The sequence below is a fragment of the Tachysurus vachellii genome, chromosome 19 (genome assembly GCF_030014155.1).
Source record: "Tachysurus vachellii isolate PV-2020 chromosome 19, HZAU_Pvac_v1, whole genome shotgun sequence".
Classification (NCBI taxonomy): Eukaryota; Metazoa; Chordata; class Actinopteri; order Siluriformes; family Bagridae; genus Tachysurus; species Tachysurus vachellii.
Genome location: NC_083478.1, coordinates 5,407,892 through 5,427,048, shown reverse-complemented (window position 1 = coordinate 5,427,048; position 19,157 = coordinate 5,407,892). Strand labels below are relative to the sequence as shown.

Below are 19,157 nucleotides of genomic sequence, written 5' to 3'. Positions count from 1 at the left end.
TGACAACCAGGTCGATATTTTCATTTGCTTGAAATTTTAATGTCACAAAAGGCCATTATATTCAGAGAATCAGCATCAAGTATCATCGTATTACCACAAAGCCTCCATCAGAGGCTAGCAGACGTTTGTACAACACGACTGAATCTCATTTAAAAGCGATGAAACGTGTCTAAAATCAGTCACAGTTCTGCTAATCTGTTTTCTCCAGTTAGGACATTATAAAGCCACATGGAAAACACAAAATGCCATTACAACCCATTACAAAGCCAGCACACTGTCAGTGAAAGTCAAAGTGTGAAACAGTGCCTTATCATGACGGGTTTGACTCTTTGCTCTCTGCCCTCTCAAAGACTGGTGTTTGCTCCGTGGCTAAGCTGGGGGATGAACAAGAAGAGCTCTAAGTTTAGACACAGTGCCAGTTCTAAACAAAACCATGTGCTAAACTATTATTAGACTCTTGGTGGTGTTTCCATGAACCATTTTAACACATCTCTGTTCCAGCTTTTAGAGGCTGGAGAAAAATATTTGAAACTCTATTTTTTATTTTATTTATTTATTTGTTATTATTATTTTTTAAATATGTTCCTCTCCACCTCACAATCATCCGGTTTAACTCATTATAGTCATTATCCTAGGAGTATTTATGTGTAGGAAAAGTTACATTTGATTCTTCTGTGTGTGGTTTTGGCAGCTGAGAATGAGCAATCACACTAACATTTGTAAATCTTCGGTGTTATTCTGACTCCAGGCCAGATGTGGAAGGAACAAGCTGCAGACAGTGGAATGTGTACGTCTGCTCTGTACGGGAAAAGGTGAAGCTGTTTAAACAAAATTCATAGTCTACTTATTTAAATCCTGATAACAGATAAGGATAATGGATAGTGGAATGCAGTAGCACACACATATACACATACACACATATATCCATACACTTATCACACTTGTTGTTTCAGCTTATAGCTAGATAGTGGCAAAAGTTCAACGATTCCTGTTTTGATGTGAGTTTAATCCATGGAAATGGAGGCTGTTTATAACTCGTGACAGATTTGTCTGTGGTTTCCTGTTCCCTAGTCTAGTGTTGTAGTATCCAGCTACCTTATTTGGTGTTTACACAATCCGTGAGTCGTTAAATGGGTTTAAGGCAGAGATAAGGGAGAAGAGCTGATCTGTGGATGGCAGAAAGAAACCAAGAAGGAGGAGAAACAAAAACTCACTCAGAATCAGTGTCTTGTGTAAGAGAGAGCACTAGGGAGCAAGCGATGTATGGGGGAAGAGAGGGAGGAGTGGACTTCTGAAGGGGTGGTAGATGCATGCAGCCAATAACAGCCTAGAGAAACTGAGACTTCAGAGACTCCAGACTTTAGAAAGTCAGTCCTCACATAGCAAGAAAGGTACTAAACAGCAAAAGAGCATGAGGAGAAAGGAATGGGACACTGTGACGGATAAAGATTTGAAAGAAATGAATTTAAACCCATGCCATGATGCTCTGTGAAGTGACCTCACGGACAGAGATTCGGGACGAGGCCTGAGTAAATTGTGCTGTACTTGCGATCTCTTCAAGACGCAGCAGCCAGAAAGGAGTGCTAGAATAAAGAAGGCACGTGTCATCCCAGACAAAAGCACCCTTAGCTCCTCCACAATCAATTATTTATGTGCAGGAGAATTGCAGAAGGCCAGGCAAATAGGAGTTGGCCTACAGCTCAAAGCTGTGCCGTATTGTTCTGGATTAAAGAAAGAACGGCTCTGGAAGACAGGAGGGAGATAGAAACAGACACGGAGAACTGCTGCAATAATGAAACCTCTTCAGAAGAACCAGGGGCGCACTGATCATATCTTAGGTGCCATGGCAGACATGCTGAGCTCACTGGCCATGCCTAGCCAACACTGGGTGAGTACACCAGACCTTCGTTCAATTCCTTTTAAATTTGATGTACTGTTTGTTTTTTCCTTAATCATAAACAACAAATGACAATCACTGTGAAACGATAAACGTCAGGTGCTCGTAAAGAGAAATATCAGAGCGTTTCTTTCGGACTACTAGATAGAGAACTTTTTTAATATGTATATCCTGATGATGACTTAGATCTGGTTGTAAATAAAACACACAGAATCTTTTTATTTATTAAAACAACACAAAATTACTTATTCATATCAGAGAGAACAAGTGGCTAGTTATTGTTTTTGCAAATAACTTTCACTGACTGATTTTTCATTTTTGATCTGGACAAATCAAATAAATTGTGAACCATCTCTCTCGTTTATTTTTCACTATCAGTCTCTAATAAAAATGATTGCTAATGGCTTTCCAATTGCCTACATGGCATGACCTTGTTGCACAGTAAGCATCTGTAATTTCAAACACATTCCAGAGACCAGATGAGATGTGGCATGTGTGGTTATGTGTGGAGGAGCCTAAGAAGATAAGGAGACCGATTCCGGAAAGAAAACAAAAATGTGCAACATGTCCTCCTGCTCCTCCTGTCCATTAGAAAAATCAGGGGATTAAATGCGTAGCATAGATTATCAAACGTCCATCAGGATAATCATGTCTTATTCATTCCAAAGTCCATTAATTCTAGGACAAACATGTATCGATTTTCACAGTCTTATTTCAAGAGACAGAAATAAGCAGAGAATTTTCTGGGATTTTCAGAGGGATAAAAACGGGAAAGTAAATAAAACACATTTGTCACACAGCTCAGAGACAGAGCAAAGTTGAAGAGGAGAAGTGGACAAGCTGATGAGAGCCTGACCTCTGGATGGGTACCATGATGAATGCTCATGAGGAATTTTGGATGTCCTACAAGCCTAGGAATCTGAGTAACACTGATTAAGACATCGCTTCATGACCATAGAGACGATGCAGGTCCAGTTCCTCACCGCAGCTGTCAGGCTCGCATCCCACTACAATCAGACTGTCTGAGTGCTGCTTGTTTTTGTTCCTGTGTTAAAAGCAGTATTGAGTAATAAAAAATTAATTCAAGCAAGAAACAAAAAAGACAAAACTTTCTCTGTGTAACGAGGATCTACAGTAGATCAATAACAAGTAAATAATAAATGTCGCAGTGACTGCAGGGTGTGATGAGAGGGATACAATCTTATATCAATAACTTGCAATATCTTGATAATGAGATGATTAAGGGATGAGCAATGCATTATATCCTGAGGTCTCACTGATGACATAACAAGAATGACATGAATGTTTTTCGAATATATTTCATACACCGTTAAACATGGTTTACTGATTTACTGTTTACTCCAAATTCCAAATATAGTGCAAAATATTTTTTTTTAAAAACACTAACCTAACACTAACCTAGTGTTAAGTCTGTAATGAACTAAGAAATTATCCTCACCTATTAGCTCTTAGTTGCACAATTCCACTCGACTTTAAACTGTTGTTGAAAGGATATTATTTATATTTACATTATTTCCTGTTCAGTGTCATCCAAATGAGGATGAGGTTCTCTTTGTGTCAGGTTCCTCTCAAGGTTTCTTCCTCATATCATATCAGAGAGTTTTTCATTGCCACGTTGCCTCAGGCTTGACATTAGAGATAAATGTTAGAGATATAGTAGAAACAGTAATTTAATTTTAAAATGTTACATTTTTATTCTGTTTCTCTGCTTCTGTAAAGCTGCTTTGAGACAATGTGAATTGTTTAAAGTGCTATACAAATAAGTTTAATTGAATTGAATTTTTTTTTACTATTATTGTTTTTTCTTCTCCAAAGACATTTTGGGAAAAAAATAATGATAGAGTAAATAATCCGTCTTAATCTAATCTAGGGTTGTGTCAGTCTGTGTAATCGCCTGGCCTGACTGTCACTGATATGACTAATATGATGCTGCACATAACTCAGCAAAACAGAACGAACCACTAATCAACTGCTAAATTATCTGATGAGAAGTGTTAAAAAACAAAACCTTACAATGATATCTTTTTTTTATTCCAGTTTTTTATTTATATCAGCTGTCTCTGGTGCACTAGTGGGCACTTGTGGCTCAAGCAGTTAAGGCTCTGGGTTATTGATCAGCGTTCAAGCCCCAACACTGCCTAGCTGCTGCTGTTGGGCCCTTGAGCAAGGCCCTTAGCCATCTCTGCTACAGGGTATTTGTATCATATCTGACCTGTGCTCTGACCCCAACTTTCAAAGTTGGGATATGTGAAGAATGAATTTCATTGTGCTTTAAAGTATATGTGACAAAAATAAAGGCTTCTATTGGTATCAAAGAATGTCTTGTAGTAATTATGCTGCATTCGTCATAACTCAGAAGTAGGACTTCTAGACTAAGGGGAAGTATGCTATTTTTGAGCTTGATGTGCTCAAGCTCTTGTAAGAAATAAAAAATGTGTTGTGTAAAAATAAGACGATGATGTTGAAGATCTTAATGAAGAACAAGAAGTTTATTCCAGCATAGCAGTGACAAAATACATGACGTACTTTGGGTTCATCGGAGTCAATAAGAACCCAGAGCAAATCCTGCTCAAGCATTATATACAGTTTTCCCTTTTGGTAATTTAAATGAAGTTCCGCTTTGAATGTGTGTTGAGTGTAAGAATTGAATGTCTCCCAAATGGCTGGGCTACACCTTGTTGTCTAGATGATTGTCTTTAAATGTTAATCATGGTCACGTACACAATGTCTTGGTATTGTTACAATTGTTATCAACCAAGTGGTCACTTTAAATGTTAATCGCAGTCACTTAGACCCTTTGTTCGTGGTGATGCCATATTTATAATTGAATCAAGTTTATACGTTTAGAGTCCTAAACGTATTACCTTATGATACTTAAACCTTTTTAGGAATGAGCTCTTTTAGATGTGTACCTTGGAGTGGAATTTGGGTGCAATTTCTGTAATTTCTTACACTCTGATGTGGAAAAAACATGTATGCGTCCATGTTTTGTTAGGAACAAGCTAGCCAGCTAATATTAATCATGAATTGATAATGTATTAACTTTCTTAAAATAGCAAACTCTGTTACAGAGTTAACAAATGAACGTGTCTATGTTGAGTGATCTAAAGATATTGGTACTATAAAAGTAATGTTTTATTTACAGGAATATAGGGGTTGAGGACATCTTCCTGACTAGGAAGTTCAGGGTGCATTTTCTTTGGTTTTGCCTGATGTCTGAATTACAAACCTTAAGTCTTGGTGAGCAAGCTTCTTCATTCATCCAAGGAGCTACTGAATGGTGGGAAAATGCTGCACTTAACTTCACTTTAAACACCGTATTTAGTATTTGTTTCACCTGTAAGGTCATGAGATTGATGTGACATCAGGGTCAGAGTTGTGAAGCCGCAGTGTTCAACATGTCAGGACAGCACTGTTATCGGGTAATAAGTGGTGCAACAGACCATCCTCTCTACCAGAGTGACATAAATGGCCTCTTCAGTCTTTTTTTCAGACTAGCTGACTTCTCTAATCTAAACATGCACTTTATCATCCTCAAAACAATGCACCTTGGGCTTGTCCAGGAATTTGCCTTCCTGTGTTCTGACATGCACTATTGAAGTGATTCAGCAGTGTTCTGATCTGTACATTCCTCATGGCACTGGACTGTTTCTGTCTGAATGTGTTGCTGGGTTTGATGTACTTCAGAGCGTGATGTTTACTGAAAATCCACCTTGGATTTTCTGACCCCCTGCCTCATAGGGGATGGCATTATTGTTCCCTTTGCTCTGCTCTTCCTCTTCCTCTTCACTCCTTGATCTGGTGTTCCCCTTGGATCCTATTGCTGCCAATATTGGGTTTCAGACATTTTCATTACTTTTGGAATCTGAGAAGATGGCTGGCACGTTTAAATTCTCACTCTGGTGGCAGGATGGTGTTCTGGGCAACAGAACGAAACACAGTGATATGTTCCTTACCTCCATGTGGCTCATGGTGTGAAGTGGCTGTTCAGTGAAGATTCTGGTTAAGAAGCTAAATAAGACTGAGTGACATTTGAAAATGTCCTACCAGAAAACCCAATGTATTTTTTTACAATAGGATTTGGTAACTTGTAATTAGCTATCTCGTGTGAGGCATTAAAGCAATCCTTTTTGTCACTATAAGGACCACACACAGGGCAATCAACATTTCATTAGGAAAATCTTTATTAAGTAGCTGGCTAATTATTTTTCAAAAAGGAACATGTTGTGAAATTTGCTAAATAGCGTGTTTAGCTAGTGAGTTGGGTTGGATTTTTTTAAGATCCCAAGTTATGTATTGTTTTTTTTTCATGAAAATTTATATATTTATTTTCAGCAGACAATCTTACCCTGAATGACCTACAGAAGTGCTTTGTACTAGCTATCAAAATCACATCCTCATGCTAGTTCAACATGTCAGGTTCTAAGAATACCATTGAGCTAAAACCCTGAAAGGGGAAGGTTAGCATAGCTAGAACAGGAATCACATGTGGAACTTTACATAAAGTTAGCAAAGAGAATAAATAAATAACAATAAGCTTGCTCTAGCTGATGTTATCCAGAGTGTGAGTCTCAAAACACAAGCAATCAGAGAAACAAAAAACCCTAACTCCTTGTCATGCTAGTTTACTAAGTCATGGACTGAAAGTACCAGCAATCTTAATCAGCCATAAGCTTATTGGGATGTTGGAACAATCTGAAGAGAAAACACAAGACAAAGATGATTAAAAAATAGAATAAATAAACTGCTATAAAAATAAATAAAGTGCTAACAATGCAACATACAACATGAGTAACAGATACGTTTTCTGTTCTGGTTAGCTAATGTTTGCTTGTTTTGGTTGTTTAGCTTTAGAACTAACTTGATGTAACTTTCCCAGTAAGGCAGCTAGCTGGTCTACATTTAAAATAGAAGTAAAAAATTCAGATCTCTGTGGTAATCTTGGGCATGGTTTTTGCTAGCTATAGGCAGTTTTTGTAAAGCTATACCCAGAATCTAATAAACCCTAACTTCTGGACTGTGAACTAAAGTTCCATTCACTTTGCCAAAATAAAGTCTGTCATAGACACAAGAGACATTTTAAAGACATTTATGAGATGTTGAAGCTCAGCAGGGCTTTTATGCTCCACAAATTGTAGTGTAGTAGATTGGCTATTTCCTTTACTAAGCCTCTTCATTGGATGCTGCAAACATGAGGCAAGTGTTGGCTTTAATGTTGTGCATAATTAACTTAAGGAGACTAATTTTACAGATATTTTTTCCATCATTTATGTTCTCATGTGTATTTTGCAGAGCTCAGAGGGCACAGAGGAGCTGCCAGTGGATGGCGAAAGAAAGGCAGCAAGCCAGTCTCAGTGGGATCAGGAAAGGGTTGAGTGGGAGCAGGAATCTCGGGACAGCCCTGAGAGAGGGCAAAGAGACAAAGAAGGTAAGATTTACAGGCCTTATTTGGTTCTGTTCAGCTCAACCCAGACACAATTTTTAATCCATCATATCTGACAGTTGTCACATTTCCAGATTCAGCCGAGAACAGAATAGTGACATGCTGCAGTCAACAGAAATAGCAAAGTTACTCTGTACACGAGTCAAAAATAGACATATCTCCTTTACAGTTAGTAAATGATTTTTGTGTCATCTACTCTCCACTCTATCTGACATGATACACTGTTACACAAAGCTAATAGCATGACCGGGCAATAGCTCTTACTGGAAAAGCCCATCATTACTTTTAATCACCACCAGGAGCAGCATTTCTGCCATTGGGACTGGCTCATGTTGTATGCAAGCTGCCAAATATTTACAAATCTGCCCATGGCTATTACCATGAACCAAAACGTTCTTTTAATAGTTTCCTCTAAGTATATTAGTCCAAATATTCTTGACCTGCAACTCTAGCTTTGCAGACAAATCACACAATTATGCTGTGGGCGTGACTGTGCTTTGTACAGATAAGCATGGTTTTTATCAGATTGGATCTGTTACACTAGTAATCCTGAGGTTAATGAACCACACCCTTTAACTGCACAGCCTGTGCTGATAATCAGACTGGCCGCTAATTTTCTGAAAACTCTGATGAGTAGCTGCTGAGAACAACTTCCAGATGCCCGAAAAAAGCATATCGAATGCAGCCATAGTTATTTTGCCTAGGAAATGTTTGCGTGCATTCACTCTTTCCTTGAATGCAATGGAACAAAAGGAGCTTTGTAAGTGCCTTGAGGGAACCGGGTACTACGGTTAGCACCATATGGACAGATGGTGAGCTGACATATGATGTGCTGCACGTGATGTGAGGTCAAAAATGATGACAAGGTTGATTTCAGACGAGACCGATCTGCCAAAATTTCATCTAATGAATATTACCGTCAGCGATACCACAACCAGCTAGGGTTGTGTTCTACTGACGTGACTTTCTCCGCACTCTAATTACACAGGATTATGTGAGGTCAGATTTCTCAAAGCTGTGCTTAAGTGGTGGACAACTGTGTAATGGTTTACAAACTGTATCTACTTTAGCAAAAGGTCTAAAGACCGGTCTTCTTGAATTCATTCTCTCTCTCTCTCTCTCTCTCTCTCTCTCTCTCTCTCTCTCTCTCTCTCTCGTGGTAATGCAATTTAAGTGGTCCATTAATAAGATTTGAAAGGGTCAGGGTGGAGTTACCATGCTTTGCTGAAGATGAGGAGGCCCCGGCTCTTGTTTCTTCAGAGAAGGATAGAAGCACTGGAGACCACCCATCTGGTAAAGATTAGGAACAATATGCCTTCTGGTGGCTTCACTGGAATTACGGGACTGAGCAAGTATTCTCTAAATCACAAGCAGAAGCTGGGTTTTGAAGTGAGACTGTCCCGCTTTTTCTTTTATTCCATCTTTACCATTTCTAACTGCAGTGCAGTGTCCCAGTGTCCCACAGTGTTGGTATAATTATATTTATCTCTCAGATTGACTCTTTCACTCAGCACACTTTATAGCTCACCCATGAACAGACTTAGCCAGCTCCTCAAATTTGGATTGAGTCATTTAGCAGCTCTTTCATAACAAGCCAGGTTGTGCCAAGTGCATCAGAGATAGCTGATCTTTGTCAGAGTGGAAAGCTTAGATACACAGCAACAGGAAACAGACAATTGCCAAGTTACCTATTTTACTTTTACATAATTTGGCAGATGCATCTTATCCAGAGCGACTTACATTATCTAATTTTTTTTTTTTTGTTTTTAATAATACCACACGCTCCTATTTCCTCACAAACCCCGAAGCTAGTGAGAGAAGATAGGTTATAAGGTGCAGAACACTTCAAGGATTAAAGTTAAGAAGAGCAGTGAAAATGTGTTTGGAATTATACTTCATCTTCAATAGTTTCCAATAAGGCTTTTGGGAATTGCAGACTACTCACCACTGCTGGATGCGTAATCTTTCCTTGTCCCAAATTTCCATGGGATTTTCATACTCACATATAATGTTACTGCCTTTTAATCTTTCTTTTGCATGTCATACTCTTGCCAGTGCGGTTAGTATTATGTTGCATAATCAATCACTTTCTTTTCCATTTCATTGTGGATGCATTGTGGCAGTTTGTAAAAAAAAAAAAAAAAACAACCAAAAAAAAAAAAAAAAACCCAAACAAACAAACAAAAACAAAAAAGTGAAAGAAATAATTAACAAAAACTATGAATTTGTACAGCTTGGCTACTGTATATTATTTTCAACAGCCATGTTTAGCTGAGTTTTTAAATTTTGAGCCAGAAGATGCCCCTTTAAAGGTTGCAATTTGTAATTTGAGTCTGAAATCATATTTAAATTGAAAGATTTAAAAATATTGTTCCTTTTAGGGTAAAACAGAGGAATATACTCAGTAGCTACTGACAAAATGGGCTAACGATGCATCATGCCTCATTTTCAAGCTAAAAATTTAATACTATAAACATCTGTTTCACAGCAATTGGGAATAAAATCATATTATCACAACTTTATTGATTTGAATATGTCATTTTGCAACCAATATATAATTCTGCTTAATATTAAAGGATACTGTGTTTAGATTCATGGCATATAATGCCAATTAAGTAAAAAATTTCTTCCCCTCTTTTAGAAATGAATGCAGTCTGTTCGTCATTTTTAAGTGATATACTGTACCTATGTATCAATGTTCAATCCATCTGTGCATTCAAAATGTTCATGAATGAAACTGTATCTCACTTTATATCAAACTAAGTGTAACGTGGTCTGTTATCTAAAAGGAGTTTGACATCCCTGCTCTAAAGGATACTTTCATGACTTGGCTTTAATTGCACATTTAGTCATTCATAGGTTTATGATCCATTAAATCCTTGTATTGCCCTAAAAAAAGGCAGCTACAGGAATCTACATCTGAGCCTCTCAGGGGACCTGGTGGCTAAGCCAGGCCTGACCTTAAAAGGGCTACCGCAGGCTTCCAGCTGGCCTGCTCAAAAATCACGTTTGCGTGAGTCAGGCTTTAATATTGCATATATTTGTATGAGCAAGTAAGTGAACATTTCTATTTCAGCACTTATCCCATCATGATTAGACCATAGACTAATTTCTAACTAAGCTATTATCCACCTCGAGCGTTGCTGTCCTATGTGTCAGAAAATAAGAAGCAGATGTCAGTGTTAAGACAATGACAGTGCGTGTAAATAAAGTAAAAGTGCAAACTTTTAGTCTTGAAAATAAAGCAGTGTTGTTGTGGGGAGCAGACAGGATCCCAGGTCATTGCTCCTGAGTGGATGACATTTTGATAGACTGCTGTTCTCAGCAGCTCTGCTCTGGGCTGCAGGCCAAACCAGACGGCCTGAAACGTCAGCCGTAAAGCATCCAGACGCCTCGACGTGCAGGATGAGCCTGTGTCAAATGCATAAAGCCAACTCCTCCTTTTATCTTTCACCACATGTACCTAAATATCAATATATTAAGTATAAGTATATAATATAAATAAGTAAGCCTTGAATAATTTAATGTGTGCAGAAATTATATAAAAAAAGATTTTTTGCTTTTAATAATTAAAAAAACACATTTATTGCAAGCTTTAACTAATGAATTCTTAGTAAAAACCTCAAGGTTGTTTACATTGGGACATTTAACAAGACAACTCAAAATCTATTGGGCAACAAATAAACAATGAAGGGTATAAAATTATACGTGGTCTGCATATTGACTGAGATATGCTTTCAGTAGCGGAATAAGTAGTGGAAAAGTCCTTCAGAAAACCACAGAAATTATAGGGCCAAAATTTTCATTTTCAGCCAAGTATACACAATAGCGCTGTTGAATTCTTAAATCTGATTGGCCAGAACATTGATTAATTAATTTTATATTAATGTGGTCATTCTAAAATATTGTTATCACTATAGCAACAGCTAATTCAGATTAACATGTTTGGGTGACGTTGCAAATAATCACAGATAATAATAATAAGATGATTAAAAACAGATGGGTGAAAAAATTAATTACTGATATGTTGACATTATCAGATATCTGTAATGAGCCATTTATTTTGAATTTGGCATTCTGGTTTCTCTGTAACATGACAAGCTGCATTTTAATGTCTTATTAACTTCAATAGACAAAAAAAAGAGAGTCTGGAGGAAGTCTGACAGTTTAAAGCTGCTAAAATCTAAGTGGAACTAACTAGTAACATTAAACATAACTATAAACAGATCATAAAAGACATCGTGTTCTTCGAAAAATGAAAAGTATGTTTAATTTCTCGCAATTTGCTGTGGTAGAAAGGAATAAAAAAATTGAGACATGCTTTCAGATGAAAATATCAACCATCCTGTTGAAAATGTTTTACTATAAAACTATATTCATTGTGTTTTATTCCCTACTTGCATTCTGGATCCTCTCTGAAATATTTAGGCCTCTTCTTTTTTTTGGATCTTGAGCTAAGCTACAGGTCTAGATCTACATCACGCTAATCAGGCATGTCAGGCACACAAGATAGGTTTGTCTTACAAATAATGCTAGTTTCAACTGGTTTACCTTCTATCCGTGGACTAAAACACTAATTTAAAATCCTTTTACGATTTTATAGCTTAATAAGCCCTTAAAAATAAAGAATACCATCGGTTGTATCTTACTAATAGTTCAATAAATAAATAAAACACAAAAACCTCTGAATGGTCAAAAACTTTCAACTGGCCATGCAATATTTTCCTTTTAAATGGTTCTGATTCATTTTTTTATATACTCTAGTTGTGAATTTAGAAAATAATATGCAGTGAAACAGCCACACAGCCTGCGCTGTGTCTTAAGGTTCACACAAAGTACACAGCCAACAGTCCTTTTGATGAACTATCCATTTGGAGGTATAGCTTTGATCCAATTCATTGGGATTGAGGGTTGTCTTCTGTCTGACTCTTCTGACACTGACCAGGTGTCATTTTTACAAGCCACAGGATTCACCACCCATCCCTCAGGCCCACAGAGAGAATGTGGTATCTTTAGACTGGTTTTTGAAAGAATCCTAAAATGTTTTCCTCCTTTCTGCCCACATTAGTCTTTTTCAGCATATTACCAAATGACCAAACTGCAGTGAAATGCTGCAGAGAGGAGACGGAAGAATCGATGTGTTGTTCAGTGCAGGACTTTAATGAGATTCTTGTATGAGTGATGCTTTATAAGGCAATGACATTAGGTCAAGGTTGGAGTCAGGATGTCTTACGTAATCTGAGAGGGCTTCATTTGTTTTCCAGAATTTAGACAAGAAAGTTGTGTGGATTGTGTTTATATGAGATAACATCTGTTGGAAATTTTTGAACTGTATAAAAAAAAGAGATGGTACTTGTTTGAGCCTCGATGTCTGGGCTGATTGAAGATGGGGAATGATGGGTACTGAGCCTAAGAGGGGCTGTGAAATACACCACTTGGTACTTACACATTTATGTACGCAGACCTGTGTGTGTGAAGGTAGGTGGGTGTGGTTGTGTGAAAAAAACATACATCTTATGGACTTGTGGATAGTATTTGCAGACAAGCTAGTAAACAGTTTACACTACATACAATGAGCTGTATCCCATGGTGCTGGTTTTAGTGGTTAAACCATAGCCTCCCTTCTACTGCTCTTTATGCAAGCAATACTGAACTGACAGAAAAAGAGAAACAGGCAGAGAGAAAGAGAGAGAGAGCGAGAGAGAGAGAGAGTGAGAGAGAGAGAGCGAGAGAGTGAGAGAGAGAGATAGAGTGAGAGAGAGAAAGAGAGAGAGAGAAAGAGAGAGAGAGAGAGAGTGAGAGAGAGAGAGAGAGAGAGAGAGAGAGAGAGTAGCGAGACAGTAGGATAATATAAAAGCTTTCTAGCTCTCAATTTGGATCATAGTTTGTTATGTCTGGAGTTCACAGTAGGCGTACAACCTCAGTATAGCGCTGGAGAATATATCCTTCTGCTGAGGGGCGAATGGGGAGGAAACACACAGTCTTTCTGTATCTGAGGCTGTCCTCTAACCATCTGTGTTACTGTCTGTGTTTCATTCTGCATACAGTATGTTTAGGTCCTCTTGGTTTCTTTCCACCATATGGACTCCATGCTAAATAGAAAACTACCACACTACCAGATCTAATTGGTCAGAAGGTGCTAACTTAACTTAAATTTTTGTTTTAACTGAAAAGCAGTCAAGATAACGGATTACTTAAAGTTCCATCTTTCAAAACTTATAAACTTGAGTTCCAATATCCAAAACCTTTTATGACAATTAGAGTTAAAGAGAAGAAATAAGTTCCCATAACGTAATATATTTTACAGCACAGTATGCAGCCCTCCTATCTGTACATTAGTTAACTGCAATATGTACAGTATAATGGTCATCAATCCCATCCTCTTAGGTCATGCAAGGTGGACTGATTATATAGTATTAAAGGAGCGGTTTGTAATTTTAACAGCCCATGTTGACTATGAGGTGAACTGCAATTGCAACTGAATAGAACTAGTAGTTTGTCTTGTAATGTAATCTTATGTCTATTCTAGGTTTTTTTCTGACAGTTTGCACCTTTAAATACAGAACTGTGGATAAACATAAACATGTTTAAATATGTAAAAAGAAAGCCTACTTCAAAATACTTTCTTTCTTCCTGCTTTGATCTATAGGTTTTGAAGTTAAAGTTTCAAGTTAATTACAGTAATGCCCATTCTGACTCTCTGGTCAGGCAGATTATCTCACTCAGCAATCATGTCTCTAGATGAACTAGGACTTGACCTGTTACATCCTTGATTATCAACCAGAAAGTAGTGTCAAGCTCCGGTGTTTTGAAAGATATCAGCTTCACTGTGTCATTTATGGCTTTTCCAGAAGCCTGTTTCTGTGCAGATGACTTGACCTTCTGCGAGTGTTTGATATCCGTTGAGCATCATGCAGTCTAGCTGTTAGGGTGTGGGATGAATTGAATGGGTTTTAAATGTATGCAGCAGATGCAAGGATGAAGAAAAGAAAAGCTGTTCCTGTAGGCCTGATCCCATCCTGCGCCATGCTGCTTGGCTACTGGGCACACAAGCAGGGCTGATAATCTAGTCTTCTGAGAACTGGGAGCTTGTACAGATACTTACAGATATGTGTGTGTGTGTGTGTGTGTGAGAGAGAGAAAGAGAGAGAGAAAGACAGAGAGAGAGAGAGAGAGTGGGTTTTTTGACTTTTAAACACCTCTTTTATTCCAATATAAGCAATAAAGCATCTTAAAATATTTCTACAACACTCAGGGTGCTACATCTTAATGTGTTAGTACAAAAAATATGTAAATCCATCTATCTATCTATCTATCTATCTATCTATCTATCTATCTATCTATCTATCTATCTATCTATCTATCTATCTACATATATATAATCAATTCGGGACCATCGGGTTCGCATAAGAAGTGATCAACACCCCATATATGGTAATAATCATTCACATTGTTTACAAGGATGTAATAAGCATGTTCTATTGTTAATCTCTCCTTTATTAAAGCTTTCACCATTAAGACAGGATCAACGTCCTTCTCCTTTGTTCTTCCTTGTGACCCATATTGCAATACTGTATATAAAGTTAAGTAAAACCTGTTTTGTTTTGTTCTGTTAAAGAGAGAGAGAGAGAGAGAGAGAACGGGAGGAAGAGAAAGACAGACAGGGTGATTAAATGAGTGCACCAGAATTCAGACAAGCTTTATTACTGAATACTAGCATATGAACATTTTCATTATATACTTCAAACCGTCACATATGCAGTCCATTAAGATTCTACTCAACATTATGACTAATACCCTCTATAATTCATTTCAGATTTGCGAGCACTATATATAACATCAAGCCTGTATGCTCACTAAATACACTATTTAAAAGTGTAAAGCTCATTAATTTTTTTTTTCCCAAGCACACAATGTTCACGTTAAATTTGTTGTGCCCGTACCGGCTGTAGCCTCAGACCCTGTTCCTGATTAAGAGACGTGGAAGCTGATGTGGTCTTCTGCTGTTGTAGCGTCATGGTTTAACATTTTGCATTTAACATGTGGCACCGACAGCCATGGCAGAGACAAAGCCACAGAGATCAAAGTTTAACGTCAATATTAACTGAAGCGCTTGACCTGTACTGTACATGATGACATGAACGGATAATTACTTGAAAGAGAAGTTGTACGGATGGCCTGTGGATCTATAATAAAGAGCCTATTAGTATTTGTTCCCCTGACAACAAAAGGATGTAGAGACCATCACTCAGGTGAAGGAGGAGAAATATGAAAAACAGATTGAGGGTCTGAGACTCACTGAGTTGAAATTCGAGGAAGGTATCATTGTGTTGAAGATTTCAGCATTGAGCTTCAACAACGGGGGCACGGTGGCTTAGTAGTTAGCACGTTCGCATCACACCTCCAGGGTCGGGGGTTTGATTCCCGCCTCCGCCTTGTGTGTGTGGAGTTTGCATGTTCTCCCCGTGCCTCGGGGGTTTCCTCCGGGTACTCCGGTTTCCTCCCTCCGGTCCAAAGACATGCATGGTAGGTTGATAGGCATCTCTGGAAAAATTGTCCGTAGTGTGTGATTGCGTGAGTGAATGAGAGTGTGTGTGTGTGCGCCCTGCGATGGGTTGGCACTCCGTCCAGGGTGTATCCTGCCTTGATGCCCGATGATGGTGAGAGAGTGAGTGAGCTTCAACAGCAGCAGATGCATCGTCCTTGGTATACTATAGTTTGTCATTGGTAGGGTGTGTGTGTGTTTTAGGACACACACCCCAATTTTTAATGCACTCAATTAAATTAAATATAATAATATGCCATGTAAGGATAGAAATAACTAACTCTGTATTCATTCATAATAATTAAATGATATTCACCAATGAGTTACTCTGCCATCAGATCTCTTTGATTTAATCGGTCTGGTCTTTCTGTGTGTATGTGTGTGTGTGTGTGTGTGTGTGTGTGTGTGTGTGTGTGTATTCTTTAATATGATCAATCTTCATAGAAGTAATATGATCTTGATTGAAAAAATAAACTAGTACTCATTCCCATTTACCACCTACATATGTCCCAATTACTGCTGTTTTATGAACTTCTTATTAAATTCTTATGTGCTCTTCAAGTGTGTGTTTGAATCTTTGAGAAAAAAGGATTATGAGAGAGAGAGAGAGAGAGAGAGTGGGTGGATTTGTTATACACGCCATCAGTATATATCAGTGACAGGGGAATGTTTTATTGCCCATGCTCTTCTATGATGAGGATTTTTCATTACCCACAATCCTCTGAGCTTTCACTCAGAGTTATTCCAGTTTCTTACTTTCTTTTCTCTTTAACATGTGAGGATGGACAAGATTTTCTTGATGTGTCTGTGTGTGATTACCTTTTGCTTACAGCTTGACTCAGTGTGGTCTGGTGAAAATCCGTGGACTGTTTGAACTGTACTGAATCATCGACTCTCTGATGCCACGGACTATGTGATGTTTTCAAGGCTCTCTTATTAACAGCAGAAGTCGAGCATTGAAAAATATGAGGTTCTGCAGTGTCACTGTTTGGAAGCAGCACATTTACGGACAATCCTAGTGCTCTTCTGCTACAACTCGCTTAAACTACACAGTGATGCTAATAATAATAATAATAATAATAATAATAATAATAATAAGGAATATTTGAGTAACTAACCATGTCAATTTCTTGAAGAAATGAACAAAGCATATTCTTGTTCACATTGTTCTTTTTTGAAAAAAAAAAAAAAAAATTTCTACCTCAGCAACCTTATCAGTTTGTATATAATGACAAAATATTTATGAATCTACGTAGGAATCTATAATATTACGAGACTTTGGAATTAATAGGTTTCTGATCTTTCATCAAAAATGTTGTGCATTTACTGAATTTATCTCACAGCCCTGATGTCATGCTTAGTTCATACCTGAGTGTACAGTATGATACTGTTTATCTTGAGTTTTTAATCTTCATCCCAGAACCGCATACAGTACATTGCCTCTAGGTTCTCTGGTTTCCTCCAACATTCAGTAGGTGGAATGACTTGGCTAAATTGCCATAAATTATCAATGATTGTGAGAAAACATGTTTGTGTAAGTGCAAGAGTCTAAAGTGTTTTTTAAAGTGATTATGTGGATAGTGATTCTTGGATAGTTTCCAGATCAGATCATCAAAACAAATCGACTACTGAAGTCGAATAAATATATCAGAGACATTTCACATAAGATATTGCTTTAAAATGTAAATAATTAAGGATCAACAATTTATGGGTAAATAGTTCTTCTCATTTTTGGGTAGTAACTGTGCAGAAGAGAAACTCTGGTCTCTGTAAACTGGAGAAAAAACATACAATATTGACCACCTAAATCAATCAATCAATCAGCTCAAGGAGGCATCTCTGCTGAACCATCAATCATGTTGTGTGTGAAGCTTCGCTTCCATTAGCGTTCGGGTTTTGTTTTTTTCCTGCTTCGTGGGTGTGGCTTTACAAGTAATGCTAAAGGACGAGTTTGTATTACTGACAGTTCCTTGAATAATCCGTGCTGATCTGATTCATTTACGGGATACTTTAATACTGAATATTACAAACACATTTGAATAAGGAGGACTAGAGGGGTTGTGAAAGAGTTTGCAGAGAGCGACAGAGAAAGAAAGAGAGGGGAAAAAAGAAGAAAAGGACAAAAATGAGAGCGTGAGAGACGATGTAGATGGATGAGAGGAGGGTAGAGAGGGATTAACTCACTCAGCACAATCCTCAGCTGACAATGTTCTCAGAGTAGAACGTACAGACATGATCCGTCTCATGAACTTCTCTCGCGTAGCTTGCAATAGCCCACATTCCAACACACACACACACACACACACACACACACACACACACACTTTCCCCCCAAGCACACATGCTGGCTCAATTAGGCAGGAATTCTCTGCTAAACTGCTCCCCCCTCAACCTGTCACACTGTTTGTGTTGACATGTCACTGAATTGTTAACCATGTGTCCTTATGGGTTGGCTATGTAACAAATAGTCCATAATCCATGGAGACATAGTTTTAGACTGATGGTATTTGTAGTGAACCAAAGCACTCTGGATAAGGGCATCTGCCAAATGCCATAAATGTAAATGTAAATACTCATACATTTTTATGACACATACACAACATATATATACGGTTATATAGTTATAGTTATAAAGGAGTGCCAACATTTTCTTTGTAAAGAAAGAAAAAAAGACACGTTGGATTTGCTGTAAAAGAAAATTCATCAATGGTTTGGTGTTTGAAATTGATTATTTTCTAGTAACAACACCTCCTGAAATGTTTTATTCTTCATACAAACAGTTTTTTAATAAAAGCACGATTAATTAGGTTTCATGTTGTTGCTGTAAACAACTATAATGTCAAAGCCCGCTGTAAACTTTGTGTCTTCAGGTTTAAGCTCTGTCTGTTACAAAGCACTGACATTAAAGACTCCTTCCCTCCGAACAAGTGCTACATAAACATCTTCTCCCAGAAAACCTTGCCATATGACCAATTACACACTTTTTAAAATTCAGGTATGCAAGCCAGGCAAGTCCCAGTGTAAGCTTTTACGATAGAAAAGTTTGCCTTGCAGACAAGAACTACTATAAGAGCTGCTTTTTAAGCATTAAAATGAATCAATATATTCTAGCCAGTAAGAATTGAGAATTCAACGGTGCTGTAGTATAATTGTCTTTAACTATTTATCTACTATTAATAAAGCAGAAATACACAACACCAAGCTTCACATGCATTTACTAAACACAGTCTAGATTACAAAATAGTTTTGCT

The 19,157-nt window shown here is 37.7% G+C and overlaps 1 protein-coding gene across 1 annotated transcript in view; it reads left to right on the top strand.

Moving 5' to 3' along the window:
• Positions 1-1,229: 1,229 nt before the first annotated feature.
• The window catches only part of arhgef25a (Rho guanine nucleotide exchange factor (GEF) 25a), a 70,849-nt gene continuing 52,921 nt past the window's right edge, over positions 1,230-19,157 (top strand). The window contains exons 1-2 of the mRNA XM_060893438.1: positions 1,230-1,888; positions 7,211-7,346. Of these exons, the coding sequence (XP_060749421.1) occupies positions 1,793-1,888; positions 7,211-7,346 (232 nt within the window). The 5' untranslated portion in view covers positions 1,230-1,792. The remainder of the gene's footprint in view (positions 1,889-7,210; positions 7,347-19,157) is intronic.